The sequence below is a fragment of the Protopterus annectens genome, chromosome 4.part0 (genome assembly GCF_019279795.1).
Source record: "Protopterus annectens isolate FY-2018-M chromosome 4.part0, PAN1.0, whole genome shotgun sequence".
Lineage (NCBI taxonomy): Eukaryota > Metazoa > Chordata > Ceratodontiformes > Protopteridae > Protopterus > Protopterus annectens.
In genome coordinates this window covers 1,298,120,301-1,298,141,896 of record NC_056733.1, presented here as the reverse complement: position 1 = coordinate 1,298,141,896, position 21,596 = coordinate 1,298,120,301, and the positions used below count along the sequence as shown (strand labels likewise).

The 21,596-nt window shown below is 34.7% G+C and overlaps 1 protein-coding gene across 1 annotated transcript in view; it reads left to right on the top strand.

The window, feature by feature from the left end:
* The window catches only part of LOC122799847 (rap guanine nucleotide exchange factor 6-like), a 1,724,571-nt gene that overhangs the window by 1,512,580 nt on the left and 190,395 nt on the right, over positions 1-21,596 (top strand). The window contains exon 11 of the mRNA XM_044069180.1: positions 5,875-6,121. Within this exon, the coding sequence (XP_043925115.1) occupies positions 5,875-6,121 (247 nt within the window). The remainder of the gene's footprint in view (positions 1-5,874; positions 6,122-21,596) is intronic.

Below are 21,596 nucleotides of genomic sequence, written 5' to 3'. Positions count from 1 at the left end.
GATTGCTTAATGAACGCTAGTGTGAATTTTGCACTTTTTAGAATTTAGCTTGAGCCTGTTTTTTGTGCGCAAGTTACTAACAAGTGTAAGCTTAGCTGGAGTTCTGTTTGTCGGAGGGGGGATGTAAGGGTGACACCCAATTTACAGTCAGTATGGCTTGCGCTACCCTTTCAAAGAAGTTTATCAGATTCATTTTATAGGATCGACCCTTTACAAAGCCAGACTGTTGAGGATTAAGTATGTTAAGACTTTTGACATAATGTGTTATATAGCTTTACAAATCAGACTCATCAAAATAATAGGTCTGTAATTTCGGGGGCTGGTGGTGGGACCACTCTTGTGAAATCACATCACAACAGCTGTGTACCAGACCTTGAAGACAAAGCCAGTGCCTAGGCTCAGGTTGAATAGATTAAGGATTGGTTCTGCCAATGCATGCTTAGTACTGTTTTTCAGGCAGCCACGTATATTATATATGGTCTTGTGGAAGAGGTATTTTTTTTATTTTCGAGAGTACCTTTAATAAATGCTCTTAACTGATGATGGAGGTCAGAGATTTTCAGGGATGCATGAGCTTTGTATAATTGACTCAAGGGTGAAATTGATACTGAATGATACTAAATTTATTTCCCTCTACTCTTACTCTATAGTTAAGCTACTTACTCCTCCTACTTTTCTTACTTAACCTTTTATCAAATTTCTCATCTCTGTCTCTTCTCCTGCTACTATACTCGCTACTATGTCTAATCTTTGCTCTCTTTGTTGCTGTACTCCTTATTGTGGCTAACTTGCTCACAAGTCAACTGTATAAAGCAAAAAGTGCAACCCCTACTAACACTGTTCACAATTATGTAATGCCTCAACCTAAAACTGTAAAAGATGTGTTCAGTCTATGTAAATGTGTTAAATCTTAAGCTTCAATGCTATGTTACTAGACAGTGATAAGTTTGGTACTATGTAAATTTGAATGCTTTTGTATACAACTTATATTTTCCTTAAAATTTAACTGTGGAGCTTTTCTCCCCGGGCCTCCACTGAAAATGGACATGCATCCAGTCGGACTTTCCGGTCAACAAATATAAAATGAATAAAATAAAATTTGCGAATATGTGACAATATCCACTAGATCAGAATAGGTAGTGTCATTTTGAATAACTTCTGATCAATGTTGAGTGTTACTCCTTATTTTCCTAGACATATCTTAAGAAGGATTTGTAATTGTCTTTAGCTTCCAATGCTAGCCCTAGTTCATGGTATGACATTGTTTTCCAGATGGTATTTTTCAGGTTCTTTGTTAACTTGTTGATATTTGCCTGTATCTGGTGACTACTCAAAGGAGTTTTTTCTTTTATTGTATACTTTATTTATGCTTGTAGACCACTGGGCTAGTTTGGGCTTGAACTTCGAATTTTGTTTATATCTAGCTGGGACTGTCAAGTTAATACATTTATCTAGTTGAGCATATAAATTGCTTGCCTAAGTATTTGTTTGATCAACATCTTGGGTTGTAATGCTATACTTAAATTTAAAGATTGCATCCTAGAATTGTAGATGGTTTTGAATTCAGTGAGTTCTGTGATATTAACATCTTTAGATTTGGAGAATTTGGAGGTGAAGGTTACCAGATTGTGGTTGGGCTTAACCAGGAATACCAGTGGGATAATACATACAAATGCTGTATTTGCAAGGACTAGGTCAAGAACATTTTCATCTCTTGTGGGTTATTTCATAATTTGGTCCCAGGAGTTTTTGTTTGTGAAATAATAATTTGTGGGCATATCTTACATTTGAGGCGTAGGTATCCCAGTTTATCAACATGTATTAAAGTCACCCAGGATAATGGCATTCCTGTTTATGGAATGTTCATCCAGTATATTTAGGACTCTAACATGTTTACAGAAGTTATAGGGGATGCTGTAACATGCTAGGATTTGATACTTTGTCATATTTAGTGTGATTTATATCTCAATAAATTCTACTTGTGGGTGTTTAGTAATCGGCATAGATGTACTGTGGTCTTTAACAAATATAAAGATGTCACACATGGTAAAGATATAGATGGAGTGTTTTCTGGGAGTTTAAACCAAGTTTCCGTAATTGCACACACAAATGCACTTTAAATGCAGGAGGGCGTCAAGGTTCAGATATTGTTAATTAGACTTCTGACACTGAGCAGAATTGTCTTGATGTGATCTTGTGTTTGATTTATTTTGTCATTTAAGTTGGGAGGTCCAATAGTTGGATTCTATCTAACAAAAAGATACTGCAAGGGCAGAAAGGTCTTTTGCCAAAATGTACAAACCTTGGCAAAATGAGTAGAGCTGTCAAGCTTCTCATCCCAAGATGCATATACTGGATCCTCCTCAAATGACACCAGTAATTCAGCTAGTTATTCATCTTTTCCTTGTACTTTGGCATCATTCTTGGAGAAGGAAGGATTCCACTCAATATCAAAGTCTTACTTGCATTTGTGACATACATGGAGAGCTCCAATATGTCTCTCCACTTATCCCGTCAGGGTTTTGCGTACCAAACTGCTCATACCCACCTTGGACCTCCACTGTGTCATTGTCTTTTTTGTTTAGCTTAAGGGTCTCAATGGCCCCTGAGATGTCACAGATCTTTGCACCTGAAGGACAGGTTACTATTACCTTGTTCTTGTCCAGTGTTGTGAAAGTAGAATCTGTGTGTCTGACTATAGTCTCGCCAATTATTAGTAGAATTTTATTTGTAGAGAGTTTTGGTGTACTGATCATCATCAGTATTCAACACTCTTTTCCCTATTTTCTACATGTGGTCGGGGTATCGTGTCAACTGTTGCCACCTCTTTCTATTCAATGCCATTCTCCTACCTTCTTTGACACTCATACCTGACTGTCACAGATCTTCTCTCACACAGTCCATTCACCTCTTTGCTTTACGTCCTTGCTTCTTCTTGCCTTTTTCCTGGTGTACTGAATTTATCTCCTCATGACACCTTGATATGGATGTACGCTTAGGAATTGTAGTGCATGATTGTCACTGGGTTCTAGTCTTATCTTCTGCACTTAAGGAGTAATGATGTTTGGGAGACCTATTTGTTTTATTAGTTAGAAGCTGTCATTCATAAACATCTTGAGTACTGGGGTTGTGTTGCTTATGTACTAATGGTTTCATTCTTCTCTTTATCTTGTGGTAGTTGCTTTTAAAATCTTCAAAGCCCCTTAAACTAACATCTCAGATTTAGAGACTTCATACTGGTAAATCTAATAAAATTATATAATAATATCTCAAAATTCAAATTTGACAGCATCAGCTTGGATGCTAACATAGCAGTCAGCTTTCCAAAGGAGTTCTGAACCAACTTAGACAAAAAATAGACTTAGAATTTAAACCAGAGGGAAACAGAATGGGAAATTCAAAAATAAAGTACCCTGGTGGTCCACCAACATAAAGCAAATGCAAAACTCCTCATAACAAGAGTAGTATAAAACTCTTACTAGGGAATTGAAAAATACTATTAAGACTAGTGAAGCAGCCCATAAACTTAGTCTGGTTTATGAAATTAAGGATAACTACAAATTCTTTAAGTGCTTTAAGAAACTAAGGAACCATACCCAGTTGTGCTCAGAGCTTAAACTAAATGGGAGTGCCCAGTTCAACCCAGTAGATTTCAACAGTATACTAGCAAACAAGTTTAGTGCAATCAGTCTTGAAACATTAATCCAGACTCCACATATCCCAGAATTCTTTATATCTCCATATTATCAACAAGGAAAATATATTCTGAATGTGCTATTAAAGATCAAAAATACTTCAGCCATGGGATCTGACAACATACATGGGTGTTTAATAAATAGCACCAAGCATAGCCTTGCCAAACCTCTCATCAAACTATTTAACCTAAGCTTAGCCCCTATCCAAGGGTGGTCTATAATGGCCCGTTCTGATTACAGATCCATCAGACTTACAAGCCTGATCTTCAAAGTTATGGCATATATTGTAATTGAGCTCATTCATTATGATATCAGAAATCTCAGTAAGCTAGATCCCCAACAACTGAGCTTCATTAAAGGGAGATCCTGCCTAGTAAAACTAGTTATCTTCTTTGATTAGGTCACATAAGCCATTGACAATTGAAGTACTGTTTATACAGCATACCTTGACCTAGCCAAAACATTTGACACCATATGCCATGCAGTCATTGAAAGTAATATAAATACTTTAAATATATTTATTTGTGTATATCTTTTGTTTTGCATTTGTTTACCAGGTTTATCCAACTGGGTTTAATCAAAAAAAAACTTTTCAGCTGAGGCCTGGAAGGAAAAGCTCCAGCATATAGAGGAGGGGGATGAGCAGTAACACAAAGCACTGTATATAGCTTTGAGGGGTCTAGGACTAATGATCACCTACAGGTTTCAACGAAAGTGAAACTGGCGAGCACACTTTCGCGAAAGTGCTTTTTCACCAAAAAGTACTTTTGCGAAACTGAGATAAAAAAAAAAAAAAAGAAAAAACATGAGAAAATGGTTTTGCGGAGATTGCGGCACAGTGGGGATAAGAGAATATTCTTTTTTCCCCACTGTAGTGCGATCTGGGAGTGAGAATATAAAAGTAGGGGGGATGTGGGTGCAGGGGGGCTTGCCCCCCTGCATGAATGTGATTATCTTTTTTTTTAAATCATGACTTTGTTTTTTTTTTTTTTTTTTTAGCAGACGTTCGCGAAAGTGCTTTTTCAGTGAAAAAGCACTTTTGCGAAAGTGTGCTCGACCGTTTCAGTTTCATTGAAATGTGTCATCTTTAATTAGTCCTAGATCCAGCTTTGAGATGCTAATAAAACTTTTCAGGTATTGGTAACTGTCGTTTGGGGCATAGGATTCTGAATGAAGAGAAATGGTTTGATGATAAAACAACCCCTACTCTCAGTATATAGTACAGAGAGTACTCAACTGCTACAAGAAAATGTAGTCAGGACTTGGGTACCTGGGCTGACAGTTCCCTCTTCTTAGACTGTCGTGTGGCAACTGTAGTCAGAAATACCTTCTGCTTAGCACAGCTGTTAGCCAAGGGTAAGCCATCCAGATCTAAAGACATTATTGTTTTCTTGTGTACAGGACTGATTAGACTAATTATGGAATATGATGACTCTCTTGTGGCATGTCAAACAATTAAAGAAACCCCAGAGGTTCCTAAGGAGGTGTCAGGCTTAAAGACCCTGAGCTACCAAGAGAGGCTAGAAGCTTTGTCCTTTACTCAGTTTATTATAGACTCTTGGGGAGCAGTCTGTGCCTCACCTACTTCTCCATTATAGACGCTGTTGTCCTTGATCTCTTATTTCTACAAGTCGAATAGTTTAGCAAACACTGGAACCAGAGACCTAAATCCTCATCAGCAGATAAGTAGAACGTTATGGAGAGAAGGATTAATTATGCAGTGCCTTCCCCATCTCTAGAAAAAGCTGCTTCTGCAGGACAAACAGTGTGATACATTGTGACTGGATGGGTGCCCTGAAATTTACCATGAGACTATCTGGACTATCCCTCCTTGAGAAATGGAGTATAGCTTGAGGGTGGGTATTGGCAAGGTGTTGGAGGTCATGAGACTACATTATGTTCAAATCCCTGTGAATCCTAGGACAGTGGGTTACATTACAAAGTGAAGTTTGTGACACATTTTGTGTCATAAAGAGTGGTATTTCCATTATAGTCTTCTTAAATATGGTATTTTTTACTTTTACGTTTCGTTTTTAAAAAATATTTCACTGCAAGTATGTTCCTTGATATTTCTGTGAAACTGGGTATTGTACTAGAAAACTGTACTGGCAAAAAATAAATTATCTGCACATTACCAATACAATTAATTTTAAGAAATACCTATGTTATTATTTTACAGTTTTTAAGGAATTGTTAATCAGGATGACACAAGAGAAAAAAAATGATGCCCCTCATCTACCCAAAATTGCAGAAAAAAAGAACAATCGCTACTCAATCCCAGACCTTCCTGGGGACATGGAGCAAATGTTTCATAGTGAAAAAGGAAGTAAGAAGATTAAAGCAAACACTGTGTCAGGTGGGAGAAACAAAATCCGAAAAATCTTGGATAAAACACGTATAAGCATTCTGCCACCAAAGCCATTCAAGTAAGTGTTTTAAATATTTTTATTGTTTAGGTTTATTTGATTGAAAAAAAGATACTGTGAAACAGTATCACAGAGGCAGGCTTCTTAGTAGCAAAGTTACCCTGTAGTGTTTGCATACCTAGGAAGATATTTGATAATAACTGGGACTGTCTGAAAAGATTTCAAGCCTACATAAACTAAAGGACTGCTGGTAAGTCCCTGCTGGGTGAGGAAAGTAAACCTATATTTTTTTGTCTGTGACTGATAAAGCTGCTTCCTGTTTTGCCTGTTGCATTTTGTTTTCTGTTTTAAGAAATCTGCTTGTCCTGGTAATTTTGTTGTGTGTGAGGGGTGGGCACTTAAATTATCTGGGCTGCATATTTCACATGTTTTTTTTCACTGGTTAAAATGTCTCTTGAGTGATGGTTAAATACTCAGGGAAATTCTGGGCCTTTGTCTTTGTCTGAAAATATTTCAAGCCTGCCTAGACTAAAGCACTGCTGGTGAGTCCCTGCTGGATGAGGAAAGTAAACCTATATTTTTTGTCTGTGACTGATAGAGCTGCTTTCTGTTTTACCTGCTGCATTTTGTTTTCTGTTTTAGGAAATCTGCTTGGCCTGGTGTTTTTATTGTGTGTGAGAAGTAGACACTTAAATTATCTAGACTGCACATTTCGCATATTTTTTCAATGGCTGAATTGTCTGTTGAGTGATAACTTAAATACTCAGTGAAATTCTGGGCCTTTGTCTGAAAATATTTCAAGCCCTCATAAATTAAAGCACTGCTAGGTTTTTGACCCACCCTTCCCTTTGATGATCTGCGTTTTAAACATGGTGATTTTAAGCTGCCCAACCCTACTGTAAATTGAGTTCAGTAAGCTCCTCCCTTACTACATTGCTGTTGATATCCTGAATTGTTTGCCTTTCCTTGTCCTTATATTGAAAAAAGTGTATTTTGCCTCTCTTTGTTTTACTTGATCTGAATTCATTAGCTAGCTAGCTAGCTGTTGAATAACGTAGTGTATTTTTACACTCTAGCAAACAGTTGTTTTTTTACATCAAAAGAGGTCAGTGGTTTTCCATCCAGTGCACTGGGAGGTAGCTTGGTCTGTTAAGGTTGGGGAAAGCCCTGAGATTTCTGAATGTAGTATTATGGGCTGGAGGGCTTATTAATCAGCTTATCTTGTTTTTCAGTGCCTTTATAAATTTTGTACAATTGAGTGGCTCTTGTCTCATTATTCAAAGCAAAGTACTTTCACTGAATAATCACACTTTTCTAATCTATTTAAAGTACACTGCTTTATCCATTCCATATCTTTAACTTTGTTTGTAGTAGCATTTTGTACCTTTTAAGTTTGTGGTAGCTTCACTCCAGAAACTCCTTTACTGTGCTTTAACATTAGGAGGACTGGGATTATTCATCTGGTGGCAGTAGGTGTTTACCTGGTCTGTCTGAGCTGGGAAATACACAAAAGGGCTCTACTTTTTGCAATTCTCAGCACTTGATTTGCACTGTTATGATACCTAGATGGCATAAACGAGATTCAGACCTTCTGAATCTAGCCTGTTATTGATACGCTAGAGCACTAAAGCAGCTATCTTATATTAAGAATAGCTCCCCTGCACCCTTGTTGCAAAAGAGTGTGGATCCAGCCTTGTCTGAGCTGGGGATTGCTGGAGGAAGGTTCATTGTGTATTTTCCTATTGGTAGATTAGCTTAAAAGTTTTAATTTGCAACATGGGCTAGTAGTCCCCTATATAGAAGCAAACACATTGAAACTCAATTTTTACCTAGTCATCTGTCAATGGAGTCCTCACAAGTTTTGCTACTGCACTACAGGTAACTCAGTTGCACACTGAGCAGCGTTGCCACATTTATCATCCATAGCTTTCAATAGAATAACCATCTCTGGTAGTCAGACTAACCCACTCCCGTCCCTAATAGTACATACAGAAAAAGCCTGCTATAATGGATGGGCAGTTTCCCATTTCACTGGCCAGCTCGATTGACATTGGCATGCTGAGCCAATGTAGTAATTGCCTCATGTATACTGGCAACCACTTACTCCTAAAACAAATATGTTATGTGAGAGGTGTAGTTACAGTATGAAATTTCACGTAACAACAAAACAGACAGCAAACAGGTTGCCAGCACACACACTTCACTTCTCACACAAAATAAGGTTGTGACAATTAAACCCACATATGCAGAGGTACTCACTAGAAGCCTACCAAGAGGTCAGAGACCTCCTAAACTTAAACGGTAAACTCAGGTAAAAGACATCTTGATCCACTTACTATATAAACTTGGGGTTACAAGGATTAATTCAAGATGTTAATGACATTCTGTTGAATACACTCATTCATTTTCTATTACCCATAATGATATTCAGGGCTTTGGGGAAGATGGAGCCTGTCAGTGGGTGTAAGGCAGAGAATCAGTCCACTGCAGAACACGCGCGTGCGCACACACACACACACACACACACACACACACACACACACACACACACACACACACACACACTCTCACACACACACACACACACACACACACACACACACACACACACACACACGTCACTCTTCCAGCTATCTACATGTCTTTGAGAAGTGTGATGTAGCCAGAGACCCTGGTGAAAACCTACGCAGCACAGGGAGGAAGGTCAGACTCTGTAAAGAAGGCACACTAGGCAAAGAACCAAGTGCTCTAAGACAGTGATGCAAACACCTGCAGCATTGTGCCACTCCTCCTTTGAATTCAGATGAAAGTGAAAGTTAACGAGAAACAAACAGACCAATTTTATGTCACCTGCCTGTGTCCAGATTATTGAAATGAATAAATAATGTGAATTATGAGGAATTAAAGGGTAAAGTTGACAACAAGGATAAATCGGGAAAATTCATGTATTATGGATTAAGATTAATTTGAGTAATTTCTTTTGTAGATCTTGGAAACTGGTATAGGCTTTTTTGATGCAGTAAGTACCCTATTCATGTCATGTGTCAAGTGTCTGCAGAACAGAATTAAGCAAAGCCTAACATAACAAGTTAGGGTAACAAATATCTGAGCAGGAGAGGAAACAGAATGTAGTTTTCCTGGGTTATAGTTATTCTTGCATAGTAATGTAAGCATAAGCAGACTGAAGTGGAAAAAAATATTTTGCTTACATAATTCTGGCTTTTATCAGCTGCATTTGCTTGTTTTATTATTATCTGAGAAAAGAATGCTTAACTTCCCTCATCTCATTTCGATGGTGCAGCTGTCACAAGACAGCAACTGATGTATCTTGCTACTCAAGCAGAAGAGAAAAATAATTAAAAAATGGGGTGAAGAGAAATAGTCCATTCAGCCAGTACAGCCATTATTGCTTCATGTTCTGTCTCACTGAATAACCACAGTCCCTAATTGTTTGATAGTAGAATCCTAATACAATGTTAACTGTATTTCCATCATTTTCATTTCAGTACTTGTAGTACTGGAAAGATTTCCACAGTCAAAAGTATTGCTCTCTTCTCCTACTTTCTTATACCTTTCCAGTACTTGTCAACTTTTGCTGTGTCACCATTGTGCATCTCAACTTCTTTACTCAAGAATTTTGACAAAGCCAAAAGTAATTCGGGGGAGGGGGACAAAGGCTCAAAGTCAGGGGCTGTTTTTAATTATCACTCTAATTCTCTTAAAATGTTAATAAAGGAATAAGATTTGCAGCAACATACACTTTCTGAACAATAGTTAAGTGAATCCTACTGCTGAAAGTTGAAAAGCGGTTTAATAACTCTGTTGTTTAATGCTTTTGTCTGTCAAAGCAGACTTCAGCAGAACAAGCAGAATAAAACATTGCTCTGGTTTATATAGCATTCACAATCAAATCAAATTACATCACTTCCTGTTGAATTAATCTTATTATATTCACATTAATTTCTGACATACAAATCACATACCTGTTTGGATGAAAACAATGGTCTCACTGGCTCTGTCCCTGCTCTAACCCTGACTGATTTCTCATTTCCCCTTCTTGCTCTCCCAGTCCTTCTCTACTCCACTGTTCTGTGTTGCCTACCTGAAATAAAGATTTCTTCAAAAAAAAAAAAAATATATATATATATATATATATATATATATATATATATATATATATATATATATATAATTTTAATATTTTGGAATCCTATATTTTTTTTAGCTCTCAAATGTTTGTTTGTTTATCTATATTTGATCTTGGCTTAAACACACTAAAGAACTCTGTACAAGTTTATTGTACCTAAAATTTAAACAATATACTATAACTCATTTTTATGATTGATATATATTGTATGCTTTGTCACTGCCTATGCTTGGAGCTTTTCTCCCCGGGCCTCTACTGAAAATGAACATATATCCAGTTAGACCAGCCCGGTCAACAAATGTAAAATAAATAATACATAAAAATATATCACTTCCTGTTAAAAATTAACTAATTTTTAAAATGCACTTACAATGCCAAACAATAAGATTATAAAATTTATATAAATCTTAAATAAATGTTCCTTATTTTAGTCATGTGTTTGTATTACCTGTTTACGCTGCATTTAAAATACATTACATTGAATAGAACAAATGGTATACGTCTGCCATAATCTGGCACTTATTGCCAATAACGTTCACAATATTCTGTTTTAGGGGGCCAGTGGGAACATCTTCAAGTACAAAAAAATAGAAAGTACTATTTTTACATGCTTTAGTATGTTTATAAAAGACATTAGTCTCTGCCTTATTTTTGATATTGTTTAAATGCTCATACATTTACTTTTACAGCAAGCAGTGTAAATAACTCATATATTCATGCAGTTGTAGAAGTTTTTACTGCCCAGTGTATTACCATTTGGTCCAAATTTTGTTTTGCATTAGTAATATAAGGGGATTGCTTACATGCCCCACATTTATATGTCCTAAATGGTAATCCTCCCAAAATATGTCCCGTGTTTTTTTTCTTTTCAAAAATTTCTTTTATGTTTTGATCCCTTTTAAATACAAATAATGGGGCCTCTGAAAAAAAAAACTTGGGGGGGGGGGGGTGGCCCGGATGCTGACAGGTTAACAGCACATTCTACTATCTAGGTGCTATTTCTGACAGAAAATTCAGAAAATTATAAAAAAACGGGACTTCTAGACTTCTTAAACTCATTGAGTAACCTCTACTGCAGTCTTTGGAAGTCTACACTGGATTACTTTATTTTAATTTTTTTATTTTTTCTGTCAAAATTCAAGCAGAAAGGACTCTGATTTTTCCACAGAGTGAGTTATTCAGAGAAAACTTCACAGGACCAGATAGAGAAGGAACTACAAACTTTATCATCTACTATGCAGGATCTATCTTTGAAGAAAGTTTGACAAAATGGACAATAAACTTGACTCTTTTTTAAGAAAAATGCACAAAACAAATGGAGCAGTTACAAGAATTAATAATACAACATAAGACTCAGATTGCTGGCATTGAAGGGACATTAAATGACTTGGAAGGCAGACTCACTGAACAAGAACATCAGCTTGATTTTTTTCAAAACAAAATACTTTTTTATTAAACAAACTAGATTGAGCATATATGGGCTACCAGAAAAGACTGAAGGAGAAAATATGGTCAATTTTCTCACATCCTGGCTTCCAAATCTCCTGAATTTACCCAAGTCTCTTTCTTATGGAATTGAAAGAGCCCATAGGCCACTGGCAGTGCCTTCATCTTCTTGTAAAATAAATAAAAGTCCAGGATCAATAATGGTAAGATTTAGTTTCATAGATTCATACTAGGCTAACTGCCCTTGCGAGCCATTTTAAGCCTAGACAATTATCCCTTGTGAAACTCAAACCCTGCACCTTGTGTTTGTAAGGCAAACACCTCAACCATTAGGCCACTCTCCCATACCAAATAAACTGCCTCAGCAAGGCTCAAACCCAGGACCCTGTATACTGTAGTCACAGTAGTTAACCACTAAGCCATCATAGCAATAGATTTATTTCTTCTCAGGACAAAGAATTGGTTCTGAAAACTGAGTGGTCAAACTCTCCTGTCCGATTTAAAGAAAATATAATAAGATATGACAATGACTATTCATCAGAGGTAATCTCTGAAAGAAAGGAAAGTTTACCTTTAATAAAAGAATTGAAGAAGACACAATTAAAGGTTCATTTACTGTTCCCTGCAAGGCTTAAAATCTTTTTTTCCAGCTGGTTTTGAAACTTTTGATACTTTGGATGCACCTGTGTCTTTCTTAACATCTAACAAAACTTTAATTCAAACAGAAGACATGGACTGGACTGTTTTTCCTAAAATTTCAAGCATAGAGGAATGAATGGAAAAAAAGCAGATACGAAGAAGAGACTAAATTACAAGTAACTTTTAAATAATTGTTTAACATAGTCTGTCCATTCATAGCACACCCAAATTATTCAAAGGGAACCACACTTCAATTAAATGGCAAATCTATGAAGTTTCTTAACATATACAACAAAAATAAATGCTTTTTAACTAAAATACTGCAATCCCAAAAGGGAAAAAGGTAAAGACATTTTATTCTTGTTTATTTACTTTCAATGTTACTGTGTGACATATTGATAATACTTGAACTAGTAATCTGCAGGTAACTATTATATCTCAGAGAAAAGCAAATAATATTATACTACATAAAGCAAATAATTATTTCTCTGCTTATACCTCTTGATAGTTTGTTTTATTGTCATAATTTCAAACAGGCTTTTAAAATAAAAAAGAAAAGAAAGAAACAAAAAGAAAATGACAACATCTGAGCAACACACTTAAAGAAAGCAGCTAAATAAATATTTAAATTGTGTATTTGAACATACAGAATTAATACAGATTTCGTAATAGGTTCTAAGCTTTATAAAAAGATATGTACTTGTGTTTCAGAAGTTTCTCTGTGAATATTTCATGGCTTAAACTGCTTTAATGGTTGGTGTACATCTAAAACATGATAAGGAGTTTTTTTTATAGTTAACAAGATCTAAGACAGTTAAAATAAAACTTGATTCTGGTAAATGTAAACCTCTGTTAAATGTACAGAGACTTGTTTGGGCTTCACAAGCAGTCACTTAGAGGGAGGGACAGCTCTTAATCACTCCACAAGCACAGAACACATTTAGACATTTTCAAATTGCCTACTTATTTGTTCCTCGGCTTCCCGCCAAGGTCACGAGCTGAAAAGCTTGTTTTCTTGTTTCCAGGATGGATTTTTCCATTATTAACATATTTAGAAGCTGAAAACTCCTTTACGACCATGCGAGTGCCCAAAAACAAAAGTAAACAGCTTAGGTATGATGTAAGTACTCAGGTTAAAGGTCAAAAGTGTGCTGCTTTAATTTTTCAGCTTCTTAAAGGGATATTTACCTAAAAACATGTAAAACTGTCCTAATTAAGTTATAGTAAAAGTGATGAGAGATTTATTAACAAATAATTTAGTAAACTTGTAAAACAGATACAGTGTGTTTGATTTTAATTCAAATAGTCAGAAAGCTGCTGTAAATTGATGACATATAATAAAGAGAATGATATGAAGCAGATAGTACTACTGCACACTATAACACTGGCAGCTTCACTGAGTTCAGTTATAGAAATGGAACTTTGTTATGTATTTTACAAGTCTGCACTGGTCTACTGTTTAATTACATTAATCTCAAGGATAAATATTAGTTTGTCTTTACTAAAACAAGTTTGATTAAAGGACAGCTGTTGAATGTTATAAGTAAATACTAAAAGTCACTGTAATTTGCATTATTTTAATGTCAAAATAATATGATTAGTGTAGCAGTATGACTATGTTTAAAGTATTCTGTTGGATTTGAACTCAAAGATTGTGAAAAAATATTTTATATGAAAAGAATATAAGATATAATAAGCTTCTTTCTGTTGGAGAGAATGTTTGGATAGTTGGGCTAAGAAATGACTCTTGTAAGGAGTGTTAGAGGGTACACTTGAATAGCTAGTCCATTCAAAGCTGGGATTTGTTTCCCTGTAGAAGGGTTAATTTGTTTGTTATCCCAATTTTTAAGGTTTTATTGTTCAATTATTTTTTATTGGGTGTCTGTGAGTTAAAGTTAATCTGACGCATCACATGAAAATAAGTCATTCTCTTCAGTTAAATAGGTTTGCTCACTGGTAAAAATATATACATATGACTAGCAGTTTGAGTAGTAATAATTTAACTATGAAATGCATTTCCATTAATGTAAGTGGTTTGATTAATAATTGCAAAGGCAAAGTCGGCTAAAATATTTGAAAAAGTTTAATGCACAGATTTTTTTTCAAGAAACACATCTTATACAAGAAAACATAAATAACATGAATACTAATAGCCATATAGTTTTAGTCAGCTGTCATTATAAATAAAAGAGGAGAGGAGTAGCAGTCTTAAAAGTGGAAAAACTCAATTTTCATGCCAAAAATGTTAAATACGTATCATGATAAAACAGGAATGTTCTGTGTAGCAGCAGTATCCATAAGTGAGAAAGTATATACTCTAGTAAACATTTATTGGACACCTGGATTAGATGTCAAAGTAGCCAAGCAACACTTGGAAGATATTGTACATCATGCTAATCATGCTAAAGGGAAAATAATTATAGCAGGAGGCTTTAATTTTATAATGAATGATGGGGACACTGATGCAAAAAAAAAAAAAAAACACACACAAAAGGAAACAGCAGTATCTAAGGTACTATCTGATTTTATTGAAACTTTTAACATTGTAGACATTAATGAATATGCTGACCCTAATACTTTATTCTTTATACATTATTTTCATCGATATGGCACACATTCAAGAATAGATGGAGTATACATATGTAGATAGAGTATACATGTCAAGAGGTCTAGCTACAGAGCTGGATAAAGTCAGAGTAGTCACATGCCCATTGTCAGATCATAATACAATCACTTTTGTCCTAGACTTGAACGCAAAACAAAGAATAGTTGTAGGTAGAATTCCTTCATACATAACAAATTTAAAGGATTTTAAGGAATTTTATGTTAAAAAAAGACAAACATTTTTGAACATAAATCTTACTGAAGATGTTTCTGAGGTATATATATATGGGACTCTTTGAAGTCATACTTATATAGTAAAGCATTAACATGGTTCATTAATAAGAAAAAAATAATGGGACAATGACTAACTGGAATTGCAAGCAGGAATTAATACACTAAAACTTGACATTCAGAAATGAAAGATGAATTTAACAAGAGAATTAAATGACATGAATAAAAAATATCTAGAGACACTACATCATAAGACAACAATCAGTCTAGAGAAGATAAACCTATTTTTTTATTGGATGAATCCCAGGAATCAGAAAATAATAGCAAGTAGAACTAAAAAGATCATAAAGGCAAACCAGATAAAGGAAATATACATTCCAGATACTAAAAAGAAAGTATCAAATGTAGAAGGGATACTAGAAGCATTTAAGTTATATTTTCATAAAGTTGATATCCAAAAAGGGAAAATAGAACCTCAAAACATGTTAAAATCTTTCTTTAGAAAACATATCAAAACCAAACTAACAGATAATCATATAAAATTAATAGACAAGCAAATAACTATGACTGAACTTAAATCCCAAATTAATATCTTAAAACTAAACAAAGCACCTGGCATAGATAATATCATCCCAGAAATGTTTAAACTGCTAACCAAAGAATCATTAGCATTATTATTAAAAGTATTTAAATTAGTAAAATAAGGCAAAAAATATTCTTCCTTCTTGGAAATATGCAATAATATCACCTATTTTGAAGCCAGATCAGATAAAAATGCAAATGAATGTTCATCTGACAGACCTATATCTTTACTAAATATTGATTATAAGATGTTCATGGCAATACATACAGCTAGAATTAAACAACTACTTCCACTACTAATAGACGAAGATCAAACTGGCTTTATAAAGGACAGAAATGCATACGGTAATATTAAAAGAATCATATCTTTAATTAATTACTTTAACCATAGAAAAAATAACATAATTATGGTCAGTTTATACATAAATCCTGCCTTTGCTTCTTTTTACTGGGATTATCTATGGTTAGTTCTAGAAGAATATGGATTTTCACAAAAAATCATAATATTAATTAAATCTTTTTATGAAAAATGCCTAGTGTATATAAAGATTGGCTCATGATTTTCTAAATCTATAGAAATTACTAAAGGCACAAAACAAGGATGTCCCTTGTTACCACTATTAATTGTCATAGTAATTGAACCATTTGCAAATTGTATTCGGATGGACAGTAATATATATTAAGAGCATAATGATTGACAATAGTCAGAAAATGAAGGTTCAGTTCTTTGCAGATGATATTCTGCTAACCTTAAAAGACAATGACATCTCATTAAAATCTCTACATAATTAAACACTTTCAGAGACTCTTGGGCCTCAAATTTAATGAAAGTAAGACAAAGGTGTTATTTATAAATTCCAGCAAAAAAGATGTAGATAAGGAATTTTCTAAATATGTAGCTACTGAGAATAAAATAAAATATTTAGGGGTTACATTAACGGATGAACTAGATAAGACAATAAGAATAGACTACACTAATATACTAAATAATATTAAAATACTCATTCAGAAATGGAATAAATTCTTTTTTACAATGGAAGACAGGCTGTATATAACTAAATGATTATTTTCCCAAAAATATTATACTTCATGCACGCCTTCTCTATTCTTCCCTCCCAATCTTACATAAAACAATTTAATAAACTAATGTTAAACTTCTCATGGTATCCCAATAAACCTAGAATAGCTTTGAGTAATCATTTAAATGATTGGGAAGTAGGAGGAATTAGTCTTCTAGATGTAGAAATGTATGCACTGTCATCTAACATAAAAACAGTCTCTTATGAGTAAATACTGCTTCCTCTGCCAAAAGGAAACGTACAGTATGCATGAAAGGATATGGCTAAAATCAGGTCTTACATTGCCATCACAATATACAATAATGGCATCAAATATTTTTTGGGGGATGATGAGAGAACATTTTGCAGAAAACAAACACAAGAATATAAGTTCCAAGTTCATAAATTATATATTAAAGGGATATAAAACCCTTATGAATATAAATCCCACCATAAAAGCCTGGTTATTTTTGCTATATCCTATTGCATGTACACAAAATAACATTAAAACTTTTGATACAGGCATAATCAAGGCTCTTAGGAGCATGGACTGAATTATTGGCATCAATTACTAGATTCTGGGGAAGTTTTAACAATAGAACAAATAAGAAACTAATTTGATTTAATTAATGATCTATGGTTAAGTATACAGGATATAAGGCAATATATTTTAAACAGATTAAAAACAATGCAATTAACAATCAGACAAAATGTACTTAAACTTATAGAGCACTTGATCTCAACAACACAAGCTGTTCATGGAAAAGGCTACTTATCAAACATTAATAAAATAATTAAGAAAATTAAGATATACCTTAAGGAAAAATTTGGGGACTAGTATAAAACAGTCAGTAATCAAATACCAAATGACAATGATAAAAAAACTAATACTGCTTTCCACAAAGCAAGCACCTCTTTCATTGCAATGGAAACTTTTCACATGGAAATTTATTCATAGGTCCTGTATAACACCACATAAAATGGAACTAATGTTTAAACAAAATATAGGATGTTGGGGATATAAAAGGAACTTGAGAGCAAACTGGCTGCACATGTTTTATGATTGTCAGTTGCTTAAATCGTTTTGGAATAAAGTTAATTATTTCTTGCAAATAGTTTTTATTGATTATTTTCAATTGTTTAAATCTTTGATTTTGTTTAATGCTCCCATATCCCAGTGTGTTATGAGAACAAAGTTTTCACTCTTATGGACACTGCTATCTGTAGCATGTAAAACCATTACTGCAAATTGGAAAAATGAGACTTCGCCCACATTTATAGAATACAGAAACATCGTATTGAATGTATCACAAACGGAAATGAGAACCATTAGACTGAGAACAGAAAGAACCACATCTTATTACAACGCATGGCAGAAAGTGATCAAAATACTGGAGAGAGATGACTGTAATACTACATAAAATTAACTTTGAATGAAAAACTGTATATTACCTTTATAAATTTAGACACCCTTGTAAATAGTTTGTTTTGATGTTATAGTTGATTTTATATTGTTGCTAACCCTGCATAAATTGTGTTATATACCACAACGTTATGGAAAATATATTCATTTTGAAATTTCAGTAAAAATATTTAAGAAAAAAACTTGCACTATACGGGGTAATTTTGAAAGTATGTCCCAGTATTTTAGCACTATTTGCCTGTCTTAGAATCTTCTGTATATTTCAATATAAAAGATTTACTAAGTCCATCAGCTTCTAAGGTCTTCTGTATATATGGTCTGATTTAATCTTCTTAAAAATCTCATGAAGCTACCAAGATATGGCTTTTCATATTAAGAAAGGCCTTAATTTTCTATCCATGTGGACAGTTAGCATGTATGTTTTTGAACATCTAGCCGTTACTGTAGGTCTAAGAGGTGGGTCTGAAATGTTTTTATGGACCTTTGGTATTCCAAATATTGTTGGAATAATATGGATGTTTGAACATAAAGGAAACCCAACAGAATTTTATCAGTAAACCCCTGAAGTAAATGGTCATGCAAAGTAAAATCAACATTTCTATAAATAAATTGATTGTTTTTTGATACTGAGATATGTCTATCACTGGTATATAACATTTCCATCATTTTAGCCACACAAACTAATATGTCCATGGTAACCAGTCCACCCTCTTTATCTGGTTGCATAAGCCTAATCTCTTTGTTTTTACTTAACTCATGTAGTATCTTTTGATCTTGATCAGGGTCATAATACCTGTGACGTTTAGTCTTCTCAAAATTTTAATGTCCCTCTCTACTAATGATGTTTTGCAAAACTGGGTGCATTCCATTGGACTTTAGCAGTGCAATGGCCCCAATTTTATCATCCACTTCATGCCAAGATTTGACTTACCCCAGTTTGCAGGAAGCACATATCCTGACGAATAAGATCTCATTCAGTAGTATAAGGAAGTCCTTTCCCTATGGACCCCCTGTGGAGATAGTGATGATGGGTGCATCCCTTCTAGGGTGGGGCAGCATTTTGAAGGGAAGACCGTCCAGGGCACTTGGTGACACACAGAGGCCAATCTTCACATCCATGTCAAGGAGATGAGAGTAGTCCTTCTAGTGTTGCAGGCTTTTCAGGATGTCCTCCCCATGGGTGTGATATCATTACAGATGGACAATATGTCAGTGGTTTGTTACATCAACAAATAGGGAGGAGCTCACTCTTATCTTCTTTGTTAAGAAGCCACGAGAGTTTGGCAGTGGGCAAAGTCTTCTCAACGCTTTCTAATTGCAGTGCATATCACAGGGTTATCCAGTATACTGGCAGACAAGTTGAGCAGGACTATCCTGATGTCTCACGATTGGTCCCTCAATTCAGCAATGACAACCTTGATTTTCTATTACTGTGGCCAATCTTGGTGTAATCCAAGCTGTCTGATTTTCATCCAGTTCAACATCCCTCCCATCTGCCCTGCTTCCAAATTGTCATAAATAAGATTTTGATGACAGGTTCAGCTTTGGCAGTCCTGGCTATGAGCAGTGTTTACTGCCATTTCCCATTAACTTGACCTTTTTATATGTCGTACATTCTGGTGTTAAGTTTTGTACAGACGTTATATGATTTAATTGAGCTGCATATGGGTATAATATTTAACCGGGGGGGGGGTCAATCTGAGGTACTGAGGTGGAGTTCAGGGAACTATAGATAGAGGAGGAGTCAGAATACTGGAAACAAAAAGCTTCAGGATCAGTGCAGACGTTGGAGACAGTCATATCTGACAATCTACAGGTGAACAAGATGAAAATCAGACAACATGGATCTATCATTATGGTGAGTACAAACCTTTTGATTTTTTCACATAATAATAAGTATGAGACTCTTATCTCTTACTTTATACAAGGAGTCCAGCAGTTCATGAGTTACAAGGGACAGGGCATGCATATAAGATGTAATAGCAGGAGTGTACTGTAAAGTCAGGCACAGCTGAAAGCAATTGGTGTTTATCCATGTTGGGAGGGGGGCTTCAGGACAAAGTTGGGAGGAACGCTAGATGACATCAGGGAAAATGTTTGAAATGTGACTCAGAGACAGTTAAAAAGTTAATAGCGCAACAGGTCTAGCATTGCAATGCAGTTTCTGCGTATTAAGTATGAAACATTTTATGTCTGGCATTATTGACTGATTGTAATCATGTGTGATTTACAAAGGCTAGAAAAACATAAAAGGAGACATCCGAAACCTTCTTTCAACTCAGGGATAAGTATGGTTATGTGGTTTGAGTGTGTGTGTTTTTGAATTTGTGCCTAAATATGCTGCGGATGTTAACTGCAGCATGAAGTACTGATTAGCACTTGTTTAGTTAAGGTTGGTTTAGAGACATGCAGATTAGCTGATAATGAGGTCTTTCGTCATTGTGGCTAAAATGTCTTTAAATAATAGATCTGTGTATCATGTGAACAGCCCCTTTTTGCCACAGCTGGTCATGCCAACGCTAGAGTCCTTTCTGAATATCTGGTCAGATCATAATCCTGTCTGTTGCATGCCTTCCATCTGTTTCATCCAGGTCTTTTGTTAATAAATGCAGTATAGAACATGGCATAAAGACAAATGAACTCAGAGAAAAGTAGGAACAGAAATTTGACAGGTGATACAGTAATGTTGGTGTGCAACAGTTAATATTTCATATTTCTTGAATATTTATTACAGTAAAGAGTACATTATGCTTACTGATTGCATAGTTTGTTAGTTTTTAAATGCAATTTTCTTTTAATTGTTTGATATTTTGATTATTGCACTTAAGAAGACTTCACTCCCTGTAAACAAAGTTTTTCTGTTTGATAAAAAAATGACACATTCTTGGTATTACATTACTATTAGAATGAGGACGTGCAGCTATATAATCATAAGTACATCGTTATAATATATTTTTGTGGTAACAGCAGCTAATTATTTTATTCTACAAAAGCATAATATTTTACAGAGCTTTAGAATACTTTTTTTCTGTACTTGTGATTTTTGGAATTAGATGATTCATGTAACTGATTGTCTGAAACTGTTCTCTTCCATCTTGATCATTTTATAAACAAAATGATATATTTTTGAAAGTATTTGAAAAATTGGAAGACAATAATTAAACTCTTTTCAAATGAAGACATGTAGGAGTTTCTTTTTAAATCCATGTAGTTGTTAAAAAAACATTTAGACTAACATTTTGTTCAGTTTTATCACCAGAATACCCTTATCATAGTTTATTATATGGAATTATAATCAGTTATTCTGCATCTGTAGTTAGCTGTGTTTGTGTTAGTTTCTTCTGAATGCCAAGATTCTCTGTTTAATTGGAGAAGAACACCTGCTGTCATTCCATTTCTGAGTAT